Source organism: Pinus tabuliformis, chromosome 1_2 (assembly GCF_031772625.1).
Source record: "Pinus tabuliformis cultivar Carrire ecotype Pingquan chromosome 1_2, CPIR1, whole genome shotgun sequence".
NCBI lineage: Eukaryota > Viridiplantae > Streptophyta > Pinopsida > Pinales > Pinaceae > Pinus > Pinus tabuliformis.
The window spans coordinates 131,251,114-131,271,586 of record NC_142298.1 but is presented as its reverse complement, the minus strand read 5'-3'; the positions used below and the strand labels follow the sequence as shown (position 1 = coordinate 131,271,586).

Here is a 20,473-nt window from a genome sequence, read left to right as displayed (position 1 = left end):
CCTGTAGAAATTTCTGAACATCCTGTAAAAATTCCTGAAACATCTTGTAGAACCCCTGTAGACTTCCTGTAGAAGCTCACGAATGAGGTTTCTTGATAGCCAAACTCTGTGAGACTCCCTGGAAGGGTGTTAGGGACTCCTTAGACCCTCTCTGAACCTTCCCAACCTTTCCCAAGCATTTTTCCTCCTTGATCCACCCCTGCACAGCAAAAAGCCAGTTAAAAACACATGCATGATAATTCTGATAACTTATTCAAAAATACAAAAAGATGTTTTCTTCAGATAGAGGTAGTCTAGACATGCATTTTACCTTCATATAAGTAATGGCATCTCTTTTAATAGTTTGCATTCTCTCCTTTGCATCAGTAGGACTAGCTGGTAGAATTAGGGTTTGTTAGGGTTTGCATTACTTTTTGGCTTTCAGTTTCTTTCCGCAAGTAGATTAGCTTCCTTTGAGTTAGCTTCCATCCATCAGTTAAAAAGCTTCTTCTAAGAGCTCATAGAAGTTGGCTTAAGCCCCTAGCGGACTTGTGCCAGCTGACCAAGTGACAGCTGCAGCAAGAGCTAGTACTTGTGCATACAGCACCGTCACTTCCAAGTTTGTTACGGACTACCGGGTTGATAAAAGTAAAGAAGGGAGTCCCAGGAGTTGCAGCATTATTGCTGCAATACTGGAGCCCACCATCTGCGTCTTTTCCCCCAGGACTGCGAAGAGGGTGGTGGAGCTATTTGTGGGGAGGCTCGGTGAGTGGGATTGAGGAGCTGGAATTGTTTGGGATTTGATTGGAGGAGAGTGCCTAGCCTTTGAGGAGCAGAAAAGGCTCCAACTATCACATACGACATTTTCCAGCAGTAGAAGAGGGCCAAGCATTTTGGGGTCAATTTTGGAGCGTCAAAACTAGGGCAAACCCTTTCTGGGTTTTTTTGGGTTTATCGAGAGGCCAAGATTAATTTGGCAGAATTTTCTGGGTAGATTTGAGGGGTCAAACAAGGGTCCCAACTTAGCCAGCAGCTGGAGGAGCTAGGGGAAATTGGGCTGAAATTCTGAGGTCAACATTTGGCCAATTCCTTCGTGGGTTTTTGTGGGTTATTGGAGGAGAGCCCAGGGCTAATTTCCCGGAATTTTCTGAGCACCGGAGGAGGCCCTAGCAGCCATTTATTTCCAGCCAACAGTTTAGATTTCAAGGGCAGCGCAGAGCATAGAAGAGAAGTCACTTTCCATCATCCAAGCACCTTGTTTTCTCACTTGATATTTGTCTACCTTGCTTTTGGCAAGCCCAGGTGCACTTCTTCTTGCCTTATGTACTCCCACCATGAAATATAACAAAATGGCTCAGCTTCTTTAGGGATAAATTGTTAATGGGTTGTTATTTTGCGATGTTTTAATCTTTGGTTGCATTTAAGAAATTTATGGTTGTTATTACTTAATATTTCCATTAGGAATATTACACCATGTGATCTCCATGGGTCTCCAGTGGTCAATGTAGTGGCTCCTTTATCCAGCATTAGGGCTCCATCAGGTGCAATAAGCCCTCCTCAATCATCGTATTGAAGATCATCCTCATCTAGGCTCTGAATCATGGCTTGCCCATCAGGTAATGTCAAGGCCAGCCAGAGGGCAATCTTGGTCCAGTGGTGCAATCATCAAGAATCCTCTATGCTAGGCAAAAGAAGATCAATGTCCTGGGTCCTGGGGGTACTCTGGGGTGTGTATCTACTATCAACTACTCAAATCATCATATTCCCCAACGCTCTGATGTAAGTGGGAAACATTGCATCTGCTAAGTCATCAACTCCTTTGTATGGCCTAGGTCCCTGTGAAGTGGGTGCCCTCAAGGCCTGTGCTACTATGGACCAGCTGGCAAGACCAACTAAAACTTCAGTGAAATCATCCATTCATTAGAGACTGAGACCATATAAGCATCTAAGTGGACCAAACTTGTATGTTAAGGGCATACTAATACTTCAAATTGGGATCACCTTCCAATATCTAACTAGACCAAGTCCCGTAAAGGTGTTCCCTACCTTGGTAGGAGTGGTTAATAGTCAACCTTATTAGGTGCTTCCAGCCCATAAGGGAAGGTAGCATTTCCAAGATTAATGCTTTAATCAATAGGTGTTGGTGTAAGTTAGTGGCAATGGAGGGGAAAGACTTCATGGCCAAGTGCCATGGTCAAAGGAACCAACGAATTGGAGTCCACATCCTAAGAGTAAAGATGTAATGGAGAGAGAAATCATGAAGGCATGAGTTACCCTACTTGGCCTACATTTTCCACCCATCTAGTGTGCCTTTTACTTCTTTATAATAATGCTTTCATTTTTGGGTTAGAGCTTGTTGTTTATGATATAGCATTTAATTTTACCCCTTAAGATGAGGCAGTTCGTCACTCATCAGGGTTGGGACATGCAAAGGTTCCTTTTAATGAGGAACATCAAGTGCTCAAGAACTGAGTGATAGCTAATGAGAAGGGTAGAGCTCATGCTAAGCTTTTTCCTACATGCTAACTTATGTCTTGGCCATCTTTAGCATTTTAACTTTCTTTTTCTTTTATTTGTGGCCACATTATGCTTTTCCATTCTTTTAGTTGCATCAACCTTTAGAGAAATGTTTCCCGACCCTACTCAGGGATGTGGATAAGAGGGGGGCCAAATATCGATGAACCAATGACAAGTTAGAATCGAAGAATGAAGATGGTATATAAAGTGCTCATAATGTGACATGGAAAGTGTTAAGTATGGTGGAAGGGAGAATGAACACAATATTTCAATCCAAATTTTTCAAGTAGTGCCCCTCCTATAACCCTAAGGCCTCAAGCGAGGTCCCACTTGACTAGGGCTAAGGATTAACCCCTCTGATAAGGTGAGAGAACATATTTACAGTCAAGATTGGTCAATTTTCCAAATCACCCCTTTGTCCATACTAAATGCCCAAAACATCAAGTATAAGCACCCGATTTCAAAATTATCAAAATAATTGTTGAGTAGCAACCGACCTTCATGTAAGAGGAATGTCAGATGGTGAGAGGTGCATGGCTGATGTAAATGGTAGAGGCACATTGCATATCATCATCAAGTAGTGAACGTCAAGGGTTGCTAGCTGGCCGGTTCGCTGTCAAATGTTAGGAAAAAAGTTTTCTCCTATGGGGTTACCCATTTTGGTGGGTAACATACCCCATGGACATAAGGTTATATCTTCCCTAGTAAATTTAGGAATAACACTTAGGGAATTAGGCCTCAAAGGATAATTATAATATTTATGTATTAATAGTCTAGTATTTCACTTCAATACATGTCAAAATGGGGAGCGCCTAGTCTCATGTGTACCACATGGACTTTAATTTACAACTCCTAATGACCAATTAGAAAGTGAAACTTAGGGAAAACGTCTCAATGAAGAATTAGAACAATATAGTGCCAGTAGACCAATACCTAGGCGCTCAATCTAAGGTTTAGGATTTTAAGTTTTAACTAAAATAACCCAAAGCAATTAGGTGTGTCCACACTGAAAAAAGTAAAAATGTGAGAACTGAGGAGTTATCATAAGGTAAGACTTAGGGATCCTAAGCAAATTATGCGGTATTCCTCCTAGGAGATGGAATGAATTGGAATTTAGGCATTAATGTGGATTTTTGCCTAGGAAAAGGCAGAGATGTGATGTGATACACAAATTACTTAGGCAAAGTGATGAAATGCAATGAAATGTAAGGGTGAAGTGGGTTTAACTTAGGCAAGAACTAATAACAAGTTGTAATAAGCAAATTACCTCAATAAAATTTGAGATGTGATGAAATATCAGTAGATAAACTAGGCAAGTGCACCACTATGCTAGAGGACATGAACACAAAGTGAAAGTGATTCACTAGAACATGACCATGTCACCCCCGTGATGAGGAAAAAGATGTATCACTGAAGCAACCTCTACCAATATTCCAACTTTTTGAAAGTTAGAATCATACCAACAACCTGCACAAGACCATTTACAACTCATGTCAACATGCAAGGCAAATGCCTCAAAATGTGTGCCCAAAATGACGCCATTTCCATATATATTCTATAACCCCAAAGATGCAAATCGCTAGTCCATAATTTGGTCAACTTTTAGGATAATAGGAGAAAATGGCCCATAGTAAAATGTTGTGTATATGTGCCATCACTATAAAATGCTCCAACAAATACATACATGCTCTAAGGTACATCATGGTAAAAGGGGCGGTCTCACCAACATTAAAATAATAATAAGACACCTTTGCATATGTGCCCTCCAAAATACCAAGTTGTGACTCGTGAGCCAATATACAGGGAATTGACCACATCCAAGCCTACTCATAATGTAAAAAAAGGAGATCATGTCAAACACTCCATCCTAGTGACAAATAGATATGCAACACCATTTGCTAAAATCATGCTATGTCATTGTGGATCCATCAATTATCACTGGGGTGATCATGTCTCAACTCCCACCATCATCGTCTGACCCCTTCGAAGCCTAGACACATCATACATCAGCAAAGGTGTAGCACTTGCCAGGCAAGATTAGAGATATACCAAGAAGAAGACCATGATGCCAGTGTAAGTCCCGTGAAGAAACAAGCTTCACCACCATCTACTAACATGCTAAACCATCCATTAATGATATGCCACCATGAAGAGAAAACCAATAGAGAAACTCTGACAATCCAACACAAAGGAGAAATGAGTCTCCTCCAACCTTAAGTCACAGGGTTCAGTGAATTTCAATGTTGAAGATTGAAATTCGCTGCACTCAAAATCAAATCAAATTTGTTCTTTGAAATTTGCTGAACTTAATGGCAAACTTGGAGAGGAACACGAACACTAACGCAAATTTTGAAAAAATCGATAAAAAATCATTTAAATTTCATTTTTGTTCTATCGAGTTCGGTGAGGGTTTAAAGTTAAAGAAAAATTTTAAAAACAACTAAAACTTAAAGCTAAGTTGTAAATTTCTAAGCTCCTGCCCATATTTCACTTCCATTTTTCTTTTTCCGCGGCGCTTCTACATCGATTCTTGAAGCGTCCATTTTAGTCATGACTCATCAAGTGAGTCTGTACACTGATAAAGTGAGAGAAAGACCATTTTATTTGCTTTGGATTGGTTGTATGTGGATATAAAGATTATGCAAAAACATTGCATACATACAGATTACATGTTGGGCTTCCGCGTTTCTATCACTTTTCTGTGTGTAATGTAATCCAGCACCTCAGTTTGCGACAATGACTTAGCTGACATCTCAAGCCCAATAGGCTCACGCTCACAGTGCGTAGGCATACCGTATCAGGCAGCCAGCGCAGAGTGTTAGATGCACCATGCATAGACTTGAAGTCGAAGTCGTATGCTTAGGCAGTAGTCGTGGCGTTGTCTACCTAGATGTCAATTTCTCCAGGACAACCAAAACTGCTAGAATACAGCCAATTTTTTTTTCAAATAAACCTGAGATGAAATGAAATGAAATTTTAACAAGACTGATATAGTCGATGGGACCACTAGCTTCCCTGCTTTTTGCCTTTTGTAATTCAATCTTCTTAGTATTTAAATTCATGATGAGTTAACCCAACCTTTTAACAGTCCCCTCACTGAAAAGACAATGCCAAGGAACCCGATGTTAAATTTTAACAAGACTGATATAGTCGATGGGACCACTAGCTTCCCTGCTTTTTGCCTTTTGTAATTCAATCTTCTTAGTATTTAAATTCATGATGAGTTAACCCAACCTTTTAACAGTCCCCTCACTGAAAAGACAATGCCAAGGAACCCGATGTTAAAGTACCGCTATAACTGTCTCTGATGTCTTTGAAAGCATCACATTCCAAAACAAATGTTTTTCCAATTCCACTGCCCCAAAAATGCAAAAAGTACACACCCGTTCTTCCCAAGCTTCTTTAGGTCTTTTCCACCCACAGATGTTTTTGATGGTTGAAATGGATTCAGCACCATCAAAAACTTTAAGCACCACCCAAAATCTTGAAGGTTGACAGCTGTCAAATTTACCATCAAAAACTTTAAGCACAACCCAAAATCTTGAAGATTGACAGTGGTCAAAATTTCCAAAAATTCAGCCATTTTTAAGCAAAAAAAAATATTCTTGTGAATAATTGCCAAGGCTCAAAAATATATGTGTATATATATATAAACCTATCTTTTATGAATAAATGTATATGCAAATAACTTATATATAATAATATTTGAAATTCTAAAGTTTAAATTTATAAAATTCTATAATATATTAATTTTAAATTATTTAATATTTTATTTTACAAATATTGTATCATATAAGTTAAAAATATAGGTTACGATTTTTGAGTGAATGTGGTTGAACTCATATATATATATATATATATATAGATATATATATATGCCTAATTTAATTTATAGATAATACTGTATTTTTTAAGTCTATTTTTCTGGTTAATTGTAATCAAAATTTGACAGAGTTTTAAAAACTTGAGTTTGAATTGTTGAATCTGCATAATTGGCCCAGGGATTTTTCAGAGATATAATATTTGTGGCTAATTTTATCACCTAATTTTTTATTTTAATTTTTATTAAACTTCAAAGTCGTTTAATACTTGAATTCAAACCGGGTGACTTAGCTCCCACCAATGTAACCCTGCAATCAAACAACCAAATGATAGCACCATTTCTGAATAAAAAACCAGGTTTTATGAAGGTGTCATCCTGCAAAATTCTGAAATGTCTGATAAACTAACCGTGTCAATCTTCATAGAATCATATGCAATGTGGGGAGTAACTGTACGAACATTAAAGATTCAGACTATAGCACTCGGTCCGATTATTTAGCTTTTCTAGTATGGATTGTAAGGGGAAGCAAAGCATCGTAAAATACTTGATGTACTATTGTACTTCTGTAATATAACTCAATTTTTCTCAAAAAAGAAGTTTGATATCCTCAAGTGAAAAACCCTTTACTGTACGACTTCTCCCAAGCTAAAACTGATTATACTTCTTATTCCAAACCCAAGCTACTAATGGTTTAAAATCAACCCTCCATATCAAAAAATCAATCTGTCCAAACTGTAGTTGTGAAAATTTAGCCATATCAAGCTGCAAGACTTTTAACCGTTTGGTAGCTTCTTTTATTTTCATGGAAGAGCTAGAAGACCTCCTTTTGTTAATGGGTTAGGTTAAATTTTAATTAAATCAAGATTAACTTATTTTTTTGAACTTAAAAAATAAATAACTTTATGGTTAAAATAAATAAATAACTACAAGAAATAATATGGCATTGGGATGCCCCTAAACCATATTGGGTACGTCAAAATAACATATTATTAGGTACAAGGCAGTATTCCTATCACCAAACAAAAACATTCTAAGGCCACGTGATGCCCAATAATTGTAACATAGTGATAACATGCGGGGCGTGTAATTCGGTTATTTTATGCAAGGAAACTCTGCTAGTATTTCAATTTTTGGGCAAAGAATTCTTCAATAATCGCAGCGGCTCCCTCTTGGAGTAGTTGGATGCAATGTTTCCGCTAAAACGCCATTTTTTTTTGTAGTAGATATGGAGTATGGATCAGATAGGTGAAGTGCAAGATGATCCTAAGTATGGGAAATTACCAAAAAGCATAATCTATCATGGAAACGTGGTTACAAAGATAAGAAATGAAGCCATTTCTTTTACAAGAGAGAAGTGCACATATATTGCAGATAGTTATGTAGATGATGGGAAAAATAAGTCCCCTCATCCCCTATTTATACTAGTATAGTATAGAGATGTCCATTAGGCTATGGCCACCATGATAACGATCCAAGTTCAAACCCTAGTGCATAGAGAGCCTTAATAATGTGCATATACTATAAATTGGTTGAGTTTGAAAACTTTAACGTTAAGTGTTTACCTTACCCTTCTCTATATATATAGACACACACATTAGTATAGAGTTACAAGTTGAGGCCTGCTCCCAGTAGTAGTACAAGACGGCTCAATAGGAATACAACTTACAAGGACATCAGTATCTTGTGGACCCACCTCACCTTGTTACTTAAGTTGGTTCCCCTTTCTTATAAATATTTCTTTGTTTTTTAGTATTTTACAGATCCAAGCTGTCTTTTAATATATTTTGGCTATGATATGCTGCTTATGTGTTCCTAGCAGTCTTCTTATTGAGGGCCATAACACCAAACCATATCTTGTAGAAAGCTAGAAGCTAGGGCTTGCTCAGATATTAATCGAGTGAACCTAAGAATGAATTTTATTAATTTATTAGTTATAAATTTTGAAAGAAGAATAAATGGCACAGCTTTAATAAAAACAACTTACCTTAGAGAGAATCATAGCAAGAATAATTCCTAGGGTTGTTGGGGTCATTGTTCATCATTCCTAAACTCCACATTAATCATGTTACCACTAGTAATCATGTTACCACTGACTAGCACTAGACACATTCTTAGAAGAATAAAACAAGAGAAATTAGATTAAATGTCTACATATACTCGATAATAGAAAGAAAGGTAAGAGAAGATAATTTGATTGATGTCCAACCAAACTAAGAAATAGGTCAATGGAACTAAAGAGTACATCCAGTCATCAACAAAGAATGGGAGCATCTATAATATTCCCAATGTTCCATGGGGTCGCATCCCCCCACCTGGGGGTCGAGTTTCCTAGCTCCCTTGCACTCCAGGGACTTGGGGACGATTGGGGTCGTTTCACCACGCTCCCAAAAAGCAGGGTACGGTCGAAAACTTGTAAAGGGGCGTTTCCTCGATTTTCGGGTTCAAATCCTCCAAATGGGTGTTGGCATTATGATACATATGTTGTACTTGATGGCAACCCACTCATCTCAGATGATAAATTATAGTGTAGCAAAGTTCACGCACTTTCATGAAGATAAAAGTTTCTTTCATGTAGAGAAAAGTTCACACACTTTCATGAAGATAAAAGTTTCTTTCATGTAGAGAAAAGTTCACGCACTTTCATGAAGATAAAAGGTTCTTTCATGTAAAGAAAAGTTCACACACTTTCATGCAGAGAAAAGTTTCTTTCATGTAGAGAAAAGTTCACGCACTTTCATGCAGAGAAAAGTTTCTTTCATATAGAGAAAAGTTCACGCACTTTCATGCAGAGAAAAGTTTCTTTCATATAGAGAAAAGTTCACGCACTTTCATGCAGAGAAATGTTCCTTTCATGAAGAGAAAAGTTCACGCACTTTCATGGTTGGCTCATGGTATTAGTCCGACAGTTTTTGATCCTATGGTTTTGGTCCGTGGTATTGCATCCAAAAGTGTTGACCCCAAGTATTGGGTTCATAGTATTGTGTTATTATGGTTTTGGACCGTGGTATTGTGAAAGGCCTAAGACTATAAAAGAGGAAGGAGATCATTTGGCAAGGCAATCAATCTGAATGAATTGAATATCTAATATGTGCTAGATCTGAAATATTTGTGACTGAGGTTATGGTGCAAATCTGGATCTGAATGAAAGAGGAACCTTAGCGCATAAAAAAGGATAAGTTCTATTGATGGGTCATAATCTTTAAGCTTGAATGATAGTATCTTTGTATGATTTTGATCTGTTATATGTGGCGCATGCTCGATCTATAAATCTGATAATCTGGGTTAATTAGTATCTGACTGTTTGAAAGAGTGAATTATCCTTTATAGATCTGTACGCAGGTTCAGTGAAGCGAAGGCGCATATACACGCAGGTTCAGTAAAGGAAAACTGCGTATACGCAGGTTGCTCCACACACAGGAGCGTATGCACGCAGGTTTCAGGTTGTTTAAGTAGCGTATATGTATTTTATTGTGATCTAGCTACCTCTGTTTGTTGCTGCAGTGTTCTGGGTTCAGAATTTGGTATATGGTTACTGTCACTGTGTTCTGGGTACAGCTATCAGAGAAGTGTTTATTGTGATTCAGTTTTTGTTCAGTGAAAAGGAGATTGGTTGAAGCAGAAATTTTTGATGTTCATGGATCCAGTCTGAAAATTTATGAAACGTGGTCCCTGGAAGAAAGAGAAGGTTGTAGCCTTCAGTAGGCCAGCACCTACGTACTAGTATCTTGGCTAGTACAAGAGCTAAGGGGGTTGTAGCTCCCTTCCAGGAGAAGCTGGAGAACGAGACAGGGTTGTAGCTCTTTGCAGGTTGCAGCCTGCGTACTGGTAAAGGACTGCACCAGTACATTGTAAAAAGAAGTTTCTAATTAAAAGAAGAAAGAGACGAATTGCAGCAGGTGGTTTTCACCCACATTGGGTTTCCACCTTATATCTTGTGTTCTTGTGTGTGCTTGTCCTCTGCTCTGTTTTACTGTTTCTGGTTACTGGTTATTTGATTCTGATACACATATTAATAATCATCATCTGAAAGATAAAGTAAATTATAAGTTTGCATTGTATACGCGGGTTTCCTTCTACATAGTTGCGTATATACGCGGTTTTAATTAACTGGAGTAGTGTATATCATCTGGATTTGAAAAAGGAATATTTGACTTGATAATACTGATTCACGCCCCCCCCTCTCAGTATTATTTCCAACAATTGGTATCACAGCAGGTCCTTCTGAAGAAGCTTGATCGCTTGGAGGAAGATCCATCATCATGAGCAACTACGAGAGAGAAGCTGCTTTCAAGGCTTCAGGCAAAGGAGACCACTATGAGTCAGGACACGTGTCAGAAGAAGAAGAAGAATCAAATTTTGTCAAGAATCTTCAATGGGGTGCTGGAAGATTCCGAGGTAAGTTACCTTTCAAATGCTTTTCTTGTGGAAGAGTCGGTCATTATGCTGCCAAGTGTCCTCATAAGGATAAGATTGACAAAGGGAAGGAACCTGTTAGATGGAACAAGAAACAGAATGCAACTAAGAAAAGTTACTACACTCATGAAGACAGTGATGGCCTATCAAATAGTGACGAAGATGAACGAGGTAATGATTATAAACTTTTAATGGCTTTTGAAGATGATGATTACATGGACGCTATAGATGTAGATGGTTTTTATGAAGAGATTTCTAGACTCAAAACATGTTTAGAAGAAAAAGATATGATCATTGATACTCTGCAATTCCAACTTGATGAAAAAGAAAAATTTCTTGAGAAGTTAGAATGTGAAATTGTTGGCCTTAGAAAAGAAATTGAGAAAACAAAGGCTCTTAATCTTAAATTTGTTAAAGGATCTGAAACTCTGGATGAGATTATCAATGTACATCATTCTCCACTAATCAAGACAGGTCTGGGGTATAATGGAGAAGCATCTCAGGCATCCACCTCAAAGAGTTATCTTGATGCAGCAAGGAGGAATGAGCAAAAGCCCAATGGAGATCACCAGGTAAAACAGGGACGAATTACATCAAGAATAAACAAAGACTACCAGGTAAACCAGGGGCAATCCATCTTAAGGGTGAACAAAAGCTACAACCAGCCACAGGTAAAAACTTCTCAATTTGCTTCAAGAATGGATGACAATAGAAACTACAATCATTTGGCTGGTAGATTTGATAATCGCAGAAGTTTCTTCAATGGCCAATGTTTCTCTTGCCATAACTTTGGTCACAAAGCAGCTCAATGTGTTGCCTATAAGACAATCATGACTAGAGAAGCTCAAAAACAAAGAAGTATGACTGGGATTACGAAAAGGACCTATAACAACTTTTCGGCCCTTGAAAATGAAATTGAATGTTCTATTTGTAATAACTTCGGTCATGAAGATTCTGAATGCAGGAGCAGGTTTCGGCAAACAAAGGAACAAGCCTCAAGCACTAGAACATGGAGAATAAAGGAACCACAACCAGAAAGATGTGGGATAGCTTTTTATGCAGAAGGACAAGAAAATCTATGGTACATCGACAGTGGATGTTCGAAGCATATGACAGGTGATAAAGAAAAACTTGAATCATATAGTGTTTTAGAAAAGGGAAAGAAAGTTTCTTTTGGAAATGATACCCTTGCAGTCATAAAAGGAAGAGGCACTGCTCAGTTGAAAGAAAAGGTCAAAGCTGGAAATGTTTTGTATGTTGATGGCTTGAAGCATAATCTACTGAGTGTCAGTCAGATGTGCAATCAAGGAACCGAGGTAATATTTCGATCAAATGGATGTAGTGTTCGTGATCTTGATACAGGAAAAACAGTGATCAAAGGTAGAAGAACTCCAAATAATTTATACATATTTGAAGAAGGACAACAACAATGCTATTTGAGCAAGGATGATGAACACTGGTTATGGCACCGGAGGTTGGGGCATCTAAGCTTTTCACAAATAAGGAAAGCATGCAAATACCAGGCAGTTCGTGGTCTTCCAGATATCAAAATTCCAGACAACACAATATGCAAATCATGTCAGTTTGGTAAGCAAACCAGAACTAACTTCCCTAAGAAGGAAGGATCAGCAAGCAGGCCTCTTGAGCTAGTCCATACAGATGTATGTGGTCCATTTAGGACAAGGTCACCTCAAGGAGAAGAATACTTTATATTATTCATTGACGACTTCTCCAGGATGGTTTGGTTAGGACTTATGAAGCACAAAGACGAAGCATTCGAAAAATTCAAATCCTTCAAAGCCTTGGCTGAAAACAAATCAGATCACAAAATTAAGTGCCTCAGGTCCGACAGAGGTGGGGAGTTTACCTCAAATGAATTTTTTGATTTCTGTGAAGAACATGGAATAAGAAGGGAATTCTCTACAGCTAGGACTCCTCAACAAAATGGAGTGGTGGAAAGGATGAACAGAACGGTCCAACAAATGGCTCGTGCTATGCTTGATGAGTCTGGAACTCCCGCAACCTTCTAGGGTGAAGCTGCATTTGCTGCGGTTGTTATTCTCAACAAAACAAATGTCCAAGTGAACAACACTCAAACTCCTCATGAGCTCTGGTATGGTGAGACTCCTTCGGTAAAGCATTTCAAAATTTTTGGAAGCAAATGCTATATTAAGAATAATGATGAACAGCTTGGCAAACTTGAACCTAGAGCAGATGAAGGCATTCTCCTTGGTTATTCTCCCCACAGCAAAGCATATAAGTGTTACAATAAAAGACTTGGAAGAATTGTTTACAGCATTGATGTAGTGGTTGATGAAAAAGGATACATTCCTAGGCAAGTAAATTATGAAAATATCGAAGAGGATGAAGACTATTCTCCAAATTAGACTGATGATGAAGAAGAACCTCAAGAGGCACTAGAGGAACAGATAAGGATAGAAGAGAAGACTCCATCCAGGTACGTTCAGAAGAATCATCCAGAATCTCAGATTTTGGGGCAGAAAGAGGCAGGTGTACAAACAAGAAGAACAATTGCAGAAGCCTCAAGCTATTTGGCATTGCTCTCCTCCACTGAACCTCAAAATGTAAAAGAGGCATGCAAAGATGAATGTTGGGTCAAGGCAATGGATGAATAACTTGAGCAGATCGAAAAGAATAACACTTGGGAGTTGGTTCCTAGACCAAAAGATAAGAATGTCATAGGGACAAAATGGATCTTTAAAAACAAGATGAATGAAAATGGGGAAGTGATTAGAAACAAGGCCAGACTTGTTTGTAAAGGGTATGCTCAACAAGAAGGTATAGACTTTGAAGAAACTTTTGCTCCCGTTGTTAGACTTGAGGCCATCCGAATGTTCCTTGCTCTCTCAAACTTTCAGAAGTTCAAAGTATTTCAAATGGACGTGAAATCAACCTTTCTGAATGGAGACTTAGAAGAAGAAGTGTACATTGAGCAACCAAATGGCTTCATCCTTGGGAATGATCCAAATCTTGTATGCAGACTAAAAAAGGCTCTCTATGGTCTTAAACAGGCTCCAAGGGCTTGGTACTACCATTTGGACAAATATCTTCATCAACAGGGTTTTTCAAAAGGATCAACAAATAGCAATCTTTATATAAAAATTGAAAATGACAAATTGCTAATACTTGTTGTGTATGTAGATGATATTATCTTTGGCAGCAATGAAGAAGCTATGAGTCAAATCTTTGCCTTGGTAATGTAGAAAGAATTCGAAATGTCTTTGCTTGGAGAACTGACATATTTTCTTGGATTGCAAATCCAACAAAATGAAGGCGGTATCTTTTTGTCTCAAACCAAGTATCTCAAGCAGATCTTGAAGAAATATGGCATGGAAGATGCAAAACCAGTATGTACCCCTATGGTTACAGGATGCAACCTCAGTGCAAATGATGAATCTGCAGCAGTGCATCAACCAACCTATAGATCCATGATTGGAAGTCTTCTTTATTTGACAGGTACTCGACCAGACATCATGCATGCAGTGGGAATAGTTGGAAGATTTCAGGCAAATCCTAAAGAAACCCATCTTCAGGCAGTAAAGAGAATTTTCAAGTATCTTCAAGGAACTCAAAACTATGGCTTATGGTATCCTAGAGATACAGATCTCACTCTACATGCTTATACAGATGCAGATTTGGCTGGAAGCGTGGATGACAGAAAGAGCACAAGAGGTGGAGCATTCTTTATGGGTTCCAGATTAGTATCTTGGTTCAGAAAGAAACAGAGTTCGATTGCTTTATCTACAGCTGAAGCAGAATATGTGGCTGCTGCATCTTGTTGCACTCAACTTCTTTGGATGATGCAAACCTTGCAGGACTTTCAAATCACTTGTACACCACCTATCTCCATCTTATGTGACAATACGAGTGCAATCAACATTTCTAAGAACCCAGTCATGCATTCAAAAACCAAGCACATACCAATCAAGTATCACTTTCTCCGGGAACAAGTGTTGGAACAAAAGGTCAAGTTGGAGTATGTGCCTTCTAAGGAACAAGTTGCTGATATTCTCACCAAACCACTGCCCATGGAGACATTTGAATACCTCAGACAGAAGCTAGGGGTAGTTGATGCATCATCTTGCTGTTAAATCTTGTCTATTTCAGAGAAAAATGGGTGTACGTGAGTTGCCTGAGGAGGATCCGCGTACATACGCAGGTTTGTGCAGATATAGTCGCGTATATGGACGCTTGATGGATATCAGTAGGGACAGGCTCTGGTTATGGTGGAGATAATCTGAATTGGGTCTGACAGAGACCTTCTAGCACAGGTTTAGGGGGAGCAGATAAACTTCTAATGATGCATTGTTGGCATTATCTTAGAAGCTTTTGGTTCTAGTTCACAGCTGTTGTTGGTTTCAGGTGGAACAAATGCAGAGAAAGAACAGAAGGAAATCATGGTTGCTGATCTGAATGACCTTGCTTATAGTCAGGGGGAGCATGAACAACACACTTCAGCAGAGCAGAGACTTCAGCATGTACTCAGAGGAAGCATGGACGGAGTGGTACAACTTGGCATATACAAAGGGGGAGCTCATTCAGAGATTTCAGCAGGTACTCAGGTGGAGTATGGGCAGCAGAAAGTTTATCCGGTAAAGAGATTATCTTGGTCTGCCCTTTGCCCTTGATGACAAAGGGGGAGAGTGATTGGTTGTTGTTGCCATCAAGTCCAAAGGGGGAGATTGTTGGCATTATGATACATATGTTGTACTTGATGGCAACCCACTCATCTCAGATGATAAATTATAGTGCAGCAAAGTTCACGCACTTTCATGAAGATAAAAGTTTCTTTCATGTAGAGAAAAGTTCACACACTTTCATGAAGATAAAAGGTTCTTTCATGTAAAGAAAAGTTCACGCACTTTCATGCAGAGAAAAGTTTCTTTCATGTAGAGAAAAGTTCACGCACTTTCATGCAGAGAAAAGTTTCTTTCATATAGAGAAAAGTTCACGCACTTTCATGCAGAGAAAAGTTCCTTTCATGAAGAGAAAATTTCACGCACTTTCATGGTTGGCTCATGGTATTAGTCCGACAGTTTTTGATCCTATGGTTTTGGTCCGTGGTATTGCATCCAAAAGTGTTGACCCCAAGTATTGGGTTCATGGTATTGTGTTATTATGGTTTTGGACCGTGGTATTGTGAAAGGCCTAAGACTATAAAAGAGGAAGGAGATCATTTGGCAAGGCAATCAATCTAAATGAATTGAATATCTAATATGTGCTAGATCTGAAATATTTGTGATTGAGGTTATGGTGCAGATCTGGATCTGAATGAAGGAGGAACCTTAGCGCATAAAGAAGGATAAGTTCTATTGATGGGTCATAATCTTTAAGCTTGAATGATAGTATCTTTGTATGATTTTGATCTGTTATATGTGGCGCATGCTCGATCTATAAATCTGATAATCTGGGTTAATTAGTATCTGACTGTTTGAAAGAGTGAATTATCCTTTATAGATCTGTACGCAGGTTCAGTGAAGCGAAGGCGCGTATACACGCAGGTTCAGTAAAGGCAAACTGCGTATACGCAGGTTGCTCCACACACAGGAGTGTATGCACGCAGGTTTCAGGTTGTTTAAGTAGCGTATATGTATTTTATTGTGATCTAGCTGCCTCTGTTTGTTGCTGCAGTGTTCTGGGTTCAGAATTTGGTATATGGTTACTGTTACTATGTTTTGGGTACAGCTATCAGAGAAGTGTTTATTGTGATTCAGTTTTTGTTCAATGAAAAGGAGATTGGTTGAAGCAGAAATTTTTGATGTTCATGGATCCAATCTGAAAATTTATGAAACGTGGTCCCTGGAAGAAAGAGAAGGTTGTAGCCTTCAGTAGGCCAGCACCTACGTACTAGTATCTTGGCTAGTACAAGAGCTAAGGGGGTTGTAGCTCCCTTCCAGGAGAAGCTGGAGAACGAGACAGGGTTGTAGCTCTTTGCAGGTTGCAGCCTGCGTACTGGTAAAGGACTGCACCAATACATTGTAAAAGGAAGTTTCTACTTAAAAGAAGATAGAGACGAATTGCAGCAGGTGGTTTTCACCCACATTGGGTTTCCACCTTATATCTTGTGTTCTTGTGTGTGCTTGTCCTCTGCTCTGTTTTACTGTTTCTGGTTATTTGATTCTGATACACAGATTAATAATCATCATCTGAAAGATAAAGTAAATTATAAGTTTGCATTGGATACGCGGGTTTCCTTCTACATAGTTGCGTATATACGCGGTTTTAATTAACTGAAGTAGCGTATATCATCTGGATTTGAAAAAGGAATATTTGACTTGATAATACTGATTCACCCCCCCTCTCAGTATTATTTCCAACAATGGGGTCTTTTCCTAGGAAAAGGGGGTCATGAGGGGTCATTTCCCTGGACAAAAATCGCAATTTTTTTTAATGAAACAAAAAATTCCTAATTTTTATGAACCGGGAAGGGTTTAAACTTTATTTTCAATGTTCATTTCACATCGTTTCATCTTTACATGATATCGCTCTGCTCAGTCGTCCTCTCGTCCTTTCACATTTGCTTTTCTGTTTCAGACTTCAGTTGTAGACTTCAATTTATTTTGAATTTTGATATATGATATATTAGACTTGAGTCTTGACTCTTGATGTATCAGACTTGACTTCTATTTCAATACTCAATATTCATAGTTGGAACTTCAATATGATTTAAACTTTAAAACTTTAAACATTTATTTTCATTGTACATTGTTAGTAGTTACAACGTACAGTTACAAACTTACATCACTTACATGTATGATGTATGATTATATGATATCATGCTTTTCGTTTTAAATTTGTTTCAGACTTCAGTTATATGATTCATCGATTTATCATGTATCCTTTGTGGTGTAAGTGTTATATATTATATAATGATAAAGACAGTTACATTATAAATATTAAAATTTCAATGATATATCATATATTTTTATATTTATAAGTTTTTAAGACCCCGACATCCCACGTTTCCTAAAAATTGATGGGGAGCTTTTACATAGGCCAATCTTGCATATCCCCACTCCATCACCCCCACATCCCACAACTTGGTGGAACATTGGATATTCCTAGATGCTAAAAAACCTAACCAAAAAAGAAAGATACAATTCGTGATAAAAAATAAAATAGCAGATCTGGGAAAAGCTGTGGAGGAAAACCTTTAGAGGCACAAGCCCCAATTTCCACAAACAAAAACAAAGGAATCAACAGAAATGCTAAATCCAGTGCTCACGATAACAACTGAGTATTTAGGGCATTTTTGAGATAAATTTAAGAGTATAAAGATCTAAAACATGTCATGTTGGATAAAGTGGTGTTAAGGACATCACTGAACCAAAGAACATGCCAACGTTGTTGCTAAAAAGGTTAATGGCGTTTTCAGGTGAAGGAATCAGATACTTACAAAGTCAGAGCAACAACAGCAGCTGGCACATTCAACAAGAACATTTTAAAATAATCCACAGTCAAGTCACTGTAGACCTAAACACAGAAAAACAATAGCCGTTATCAGTTCCAATTACTGTATGTCATTCTAACCCATCTGGACCAGTCTATATCTATTATTTGTTTTGCTAAGTTATCCTCTTGTACTAATCCTTTAATAATAGTTTCTAAGTTATGTTACACCAAAAAACTAAAAATACAAGTGAAATGTATATAGAATCTAGATCATAAATAAGTCACCGTTAACCTACATGACACAAATAGCTGAACGAGGCAATTGACTGAAAATACTGAACATCATTACTTCCTTTTTATTTTCTGAATCAGTTGTATCACAAGATCAATCAAATATAATTACTCCCTGCTTAATAAATCTAGTTTTCCAATTCATTGAATTGCAACAGATTGAAAGCTTCTGCATTTTCCTTGTCAGCGAAGATGCTATTTAAAAATTTAATCAAAACGTTATGGTACAAACATCCAATAGTATATGGTATTGCAAAGACTGAAAACCTACTTTTCTACTGCGGAGACTGCACCTGGGACCTTCTAATGTAACTTTGCTGCCTGCTTTCTGCAAAAAAAATGATAACGAATAGGGCATTGAAAAAAGGGGAAAATGAAAATATCAATAGTCTGATGATAATGAAATAATAATAATAAAAGAAATAATTAGTTAGGCATGCCCCCTTCACAAATTTAAAAACTATTTCATTTTTTCTACAAAGGAACCCATGATGAGGTTATTAACATTTTCTTTTACAAAAAGCTGAGTAATAAATAATAAAATATAAATAAAAGTACAGACTAGGTGAGCAAAGGAGAATTGCTTGTCTTCTCTACCCAAGCAAAGAGAACAACGACTTCTGACTGAGCCCTATGTAATCTGATTACATTTCTATATAATTGAGCACTGAGGGAACTTTGGAGTCAACAGTTACAAGTGATTTGCTACGTATAATAGTTTATTCTTCTTTTCATACGTTTCAACTAGGACGACATGAGATGTATGACAGGTATTTTTATTTCATATGTCAAAGAAACCTAAGGACCTTGAAATGTTTAGCTAGTACTTGACATAAATGCAGAGAGCATTAAACATTGGGTGGATCTAGTAACTAACATGTTTTGTATTTACTTCTCATCTGGAATGTCCAGAAGTACAAGGAATTGAGGGCCTACTAAGTATGGAAGATATTTATTAAAATGACTCCATTCTGTATTCCATTGAAAACAACCACCAGACAAACTCACCTTAAGTCTGATCTTCAAGTCATCATATTCAGCATCCGTCATGATTTGCTTGCCCACTACATAAGCTAGTGAAGCTTCCATGAACTTTTGCTCATCTGGACCTGCTCATCAAACCCAAGTTCATTATTGAAAGTTGTTACTTTCAGAAGAAGTATCAAATTAATACTTATCTTGCAATTTACAACAATCCTGCAGCCTTCTTACACAATAAGATAATCCATCAGCGAAACAATTAGTGTACATTTTGACACTACAAAATTTTAGAATGAAAGACATACTGAGCATAACAACACTGCTTCCCTCCCACATTAATTCCTCTTTCAGATTGTCGAATTCCTCATTAGTCATAATTGATTTCTTTTCAAAATAGAAAGACTGCAATGCAAACAATGAATAGATATTAGTATAAGATTATCATAATATAGAAGAATAAAGAGTCTGTACAAGATTCACATTTTTGCCTCTTCTCTGAAATCAGTTTATTCAAATCATTAACTAGTTGAATACAAGATGTTCATTATATCACAAAGGGATGTCTAAAAACTTTGCATTGCCTGTAGTGCTTCAAGAAAGTCTTGCTCAAGCTCTCCCAGTGTCCGTTTCTCTGCTTTCTTATCTATGCTGCAGTATCGTAAAATTTTGTTGTCTACGATTTCCTCTTCTTTGACCTGGCCTGCATGTTAGCATCTTTGTTTGGCATAAGACCACTGTCTCTGGCAGGAGAAAAAATAAAACTTCTTATGCAATACAATTACTGTCATCTTTAAGAAAACCACATTTCAACACAAACTCCAATGCAGTGACATGTTGACAGAACTTTCAGAAAAATATTCACTCTTCTGGCAAACTACATGGCCAGTATAGCAGTACAGTTTAGGTCAGCACTGTCAGGCTGGTATTCTGCACATTAAAAAATTGTGGGAAAAAGGCTTACATAAAGTGAACAGAAGTCCCAAAACCAAGTTAGCAATCAAATAGCCTTGGTCAGAAAAAGAGGTCCAGCTTGTGAAGAGTATCCTCCAATTTCAA

General features: G+C 37.8%; 1 protein-coding gene across 3 annotated transcripts in view; it reads right to left on the bottom strand.

Moving 5' to 3' along the window:
- The window catches only part of LOC149204863 (PGR5-like protein 1B, chloroplastic), a 261,252-nt gene that overhangs the window by 222,390 nt on the left and 18,389 nt on the right, over positions 1 to 20,473 (bottom strand). For all 3 annotated transcript variants that reach the window (XR_016252393.1, XM_089394812.1, XM_089394811.1), the window contains exons 2-6: positions 19,999 to 20,117; positions 19,723 to 19,819; positions 19,445 to 19,545; positions 18,708 to 18,764; positions 18,150 to 18,226 (exon numbers count right to left, since the gene is read on the bottom strand). Coding sequence is in view for 2 of the 3 variants with exons in the window: in XM_089394812.1 (XP_089250938.1) it covers positions 18,150 to 18,226; positions 18,708 to 18,764; positions 19,445 to 19,545; positions 19,723 to 19,819; positions 19,999 to 20,117 (451 nt within the window). In the remaining variant the exon portion in view is untranslated. The remainder of the gene's footprint in view (positions 1 to 18,149; positions 18,227 to 18,707; positions 18,765 to 19,444; positions 19,546 to 19,722; positions 19,820 to 19,998; positions 20,118 to 20,473) is intronic.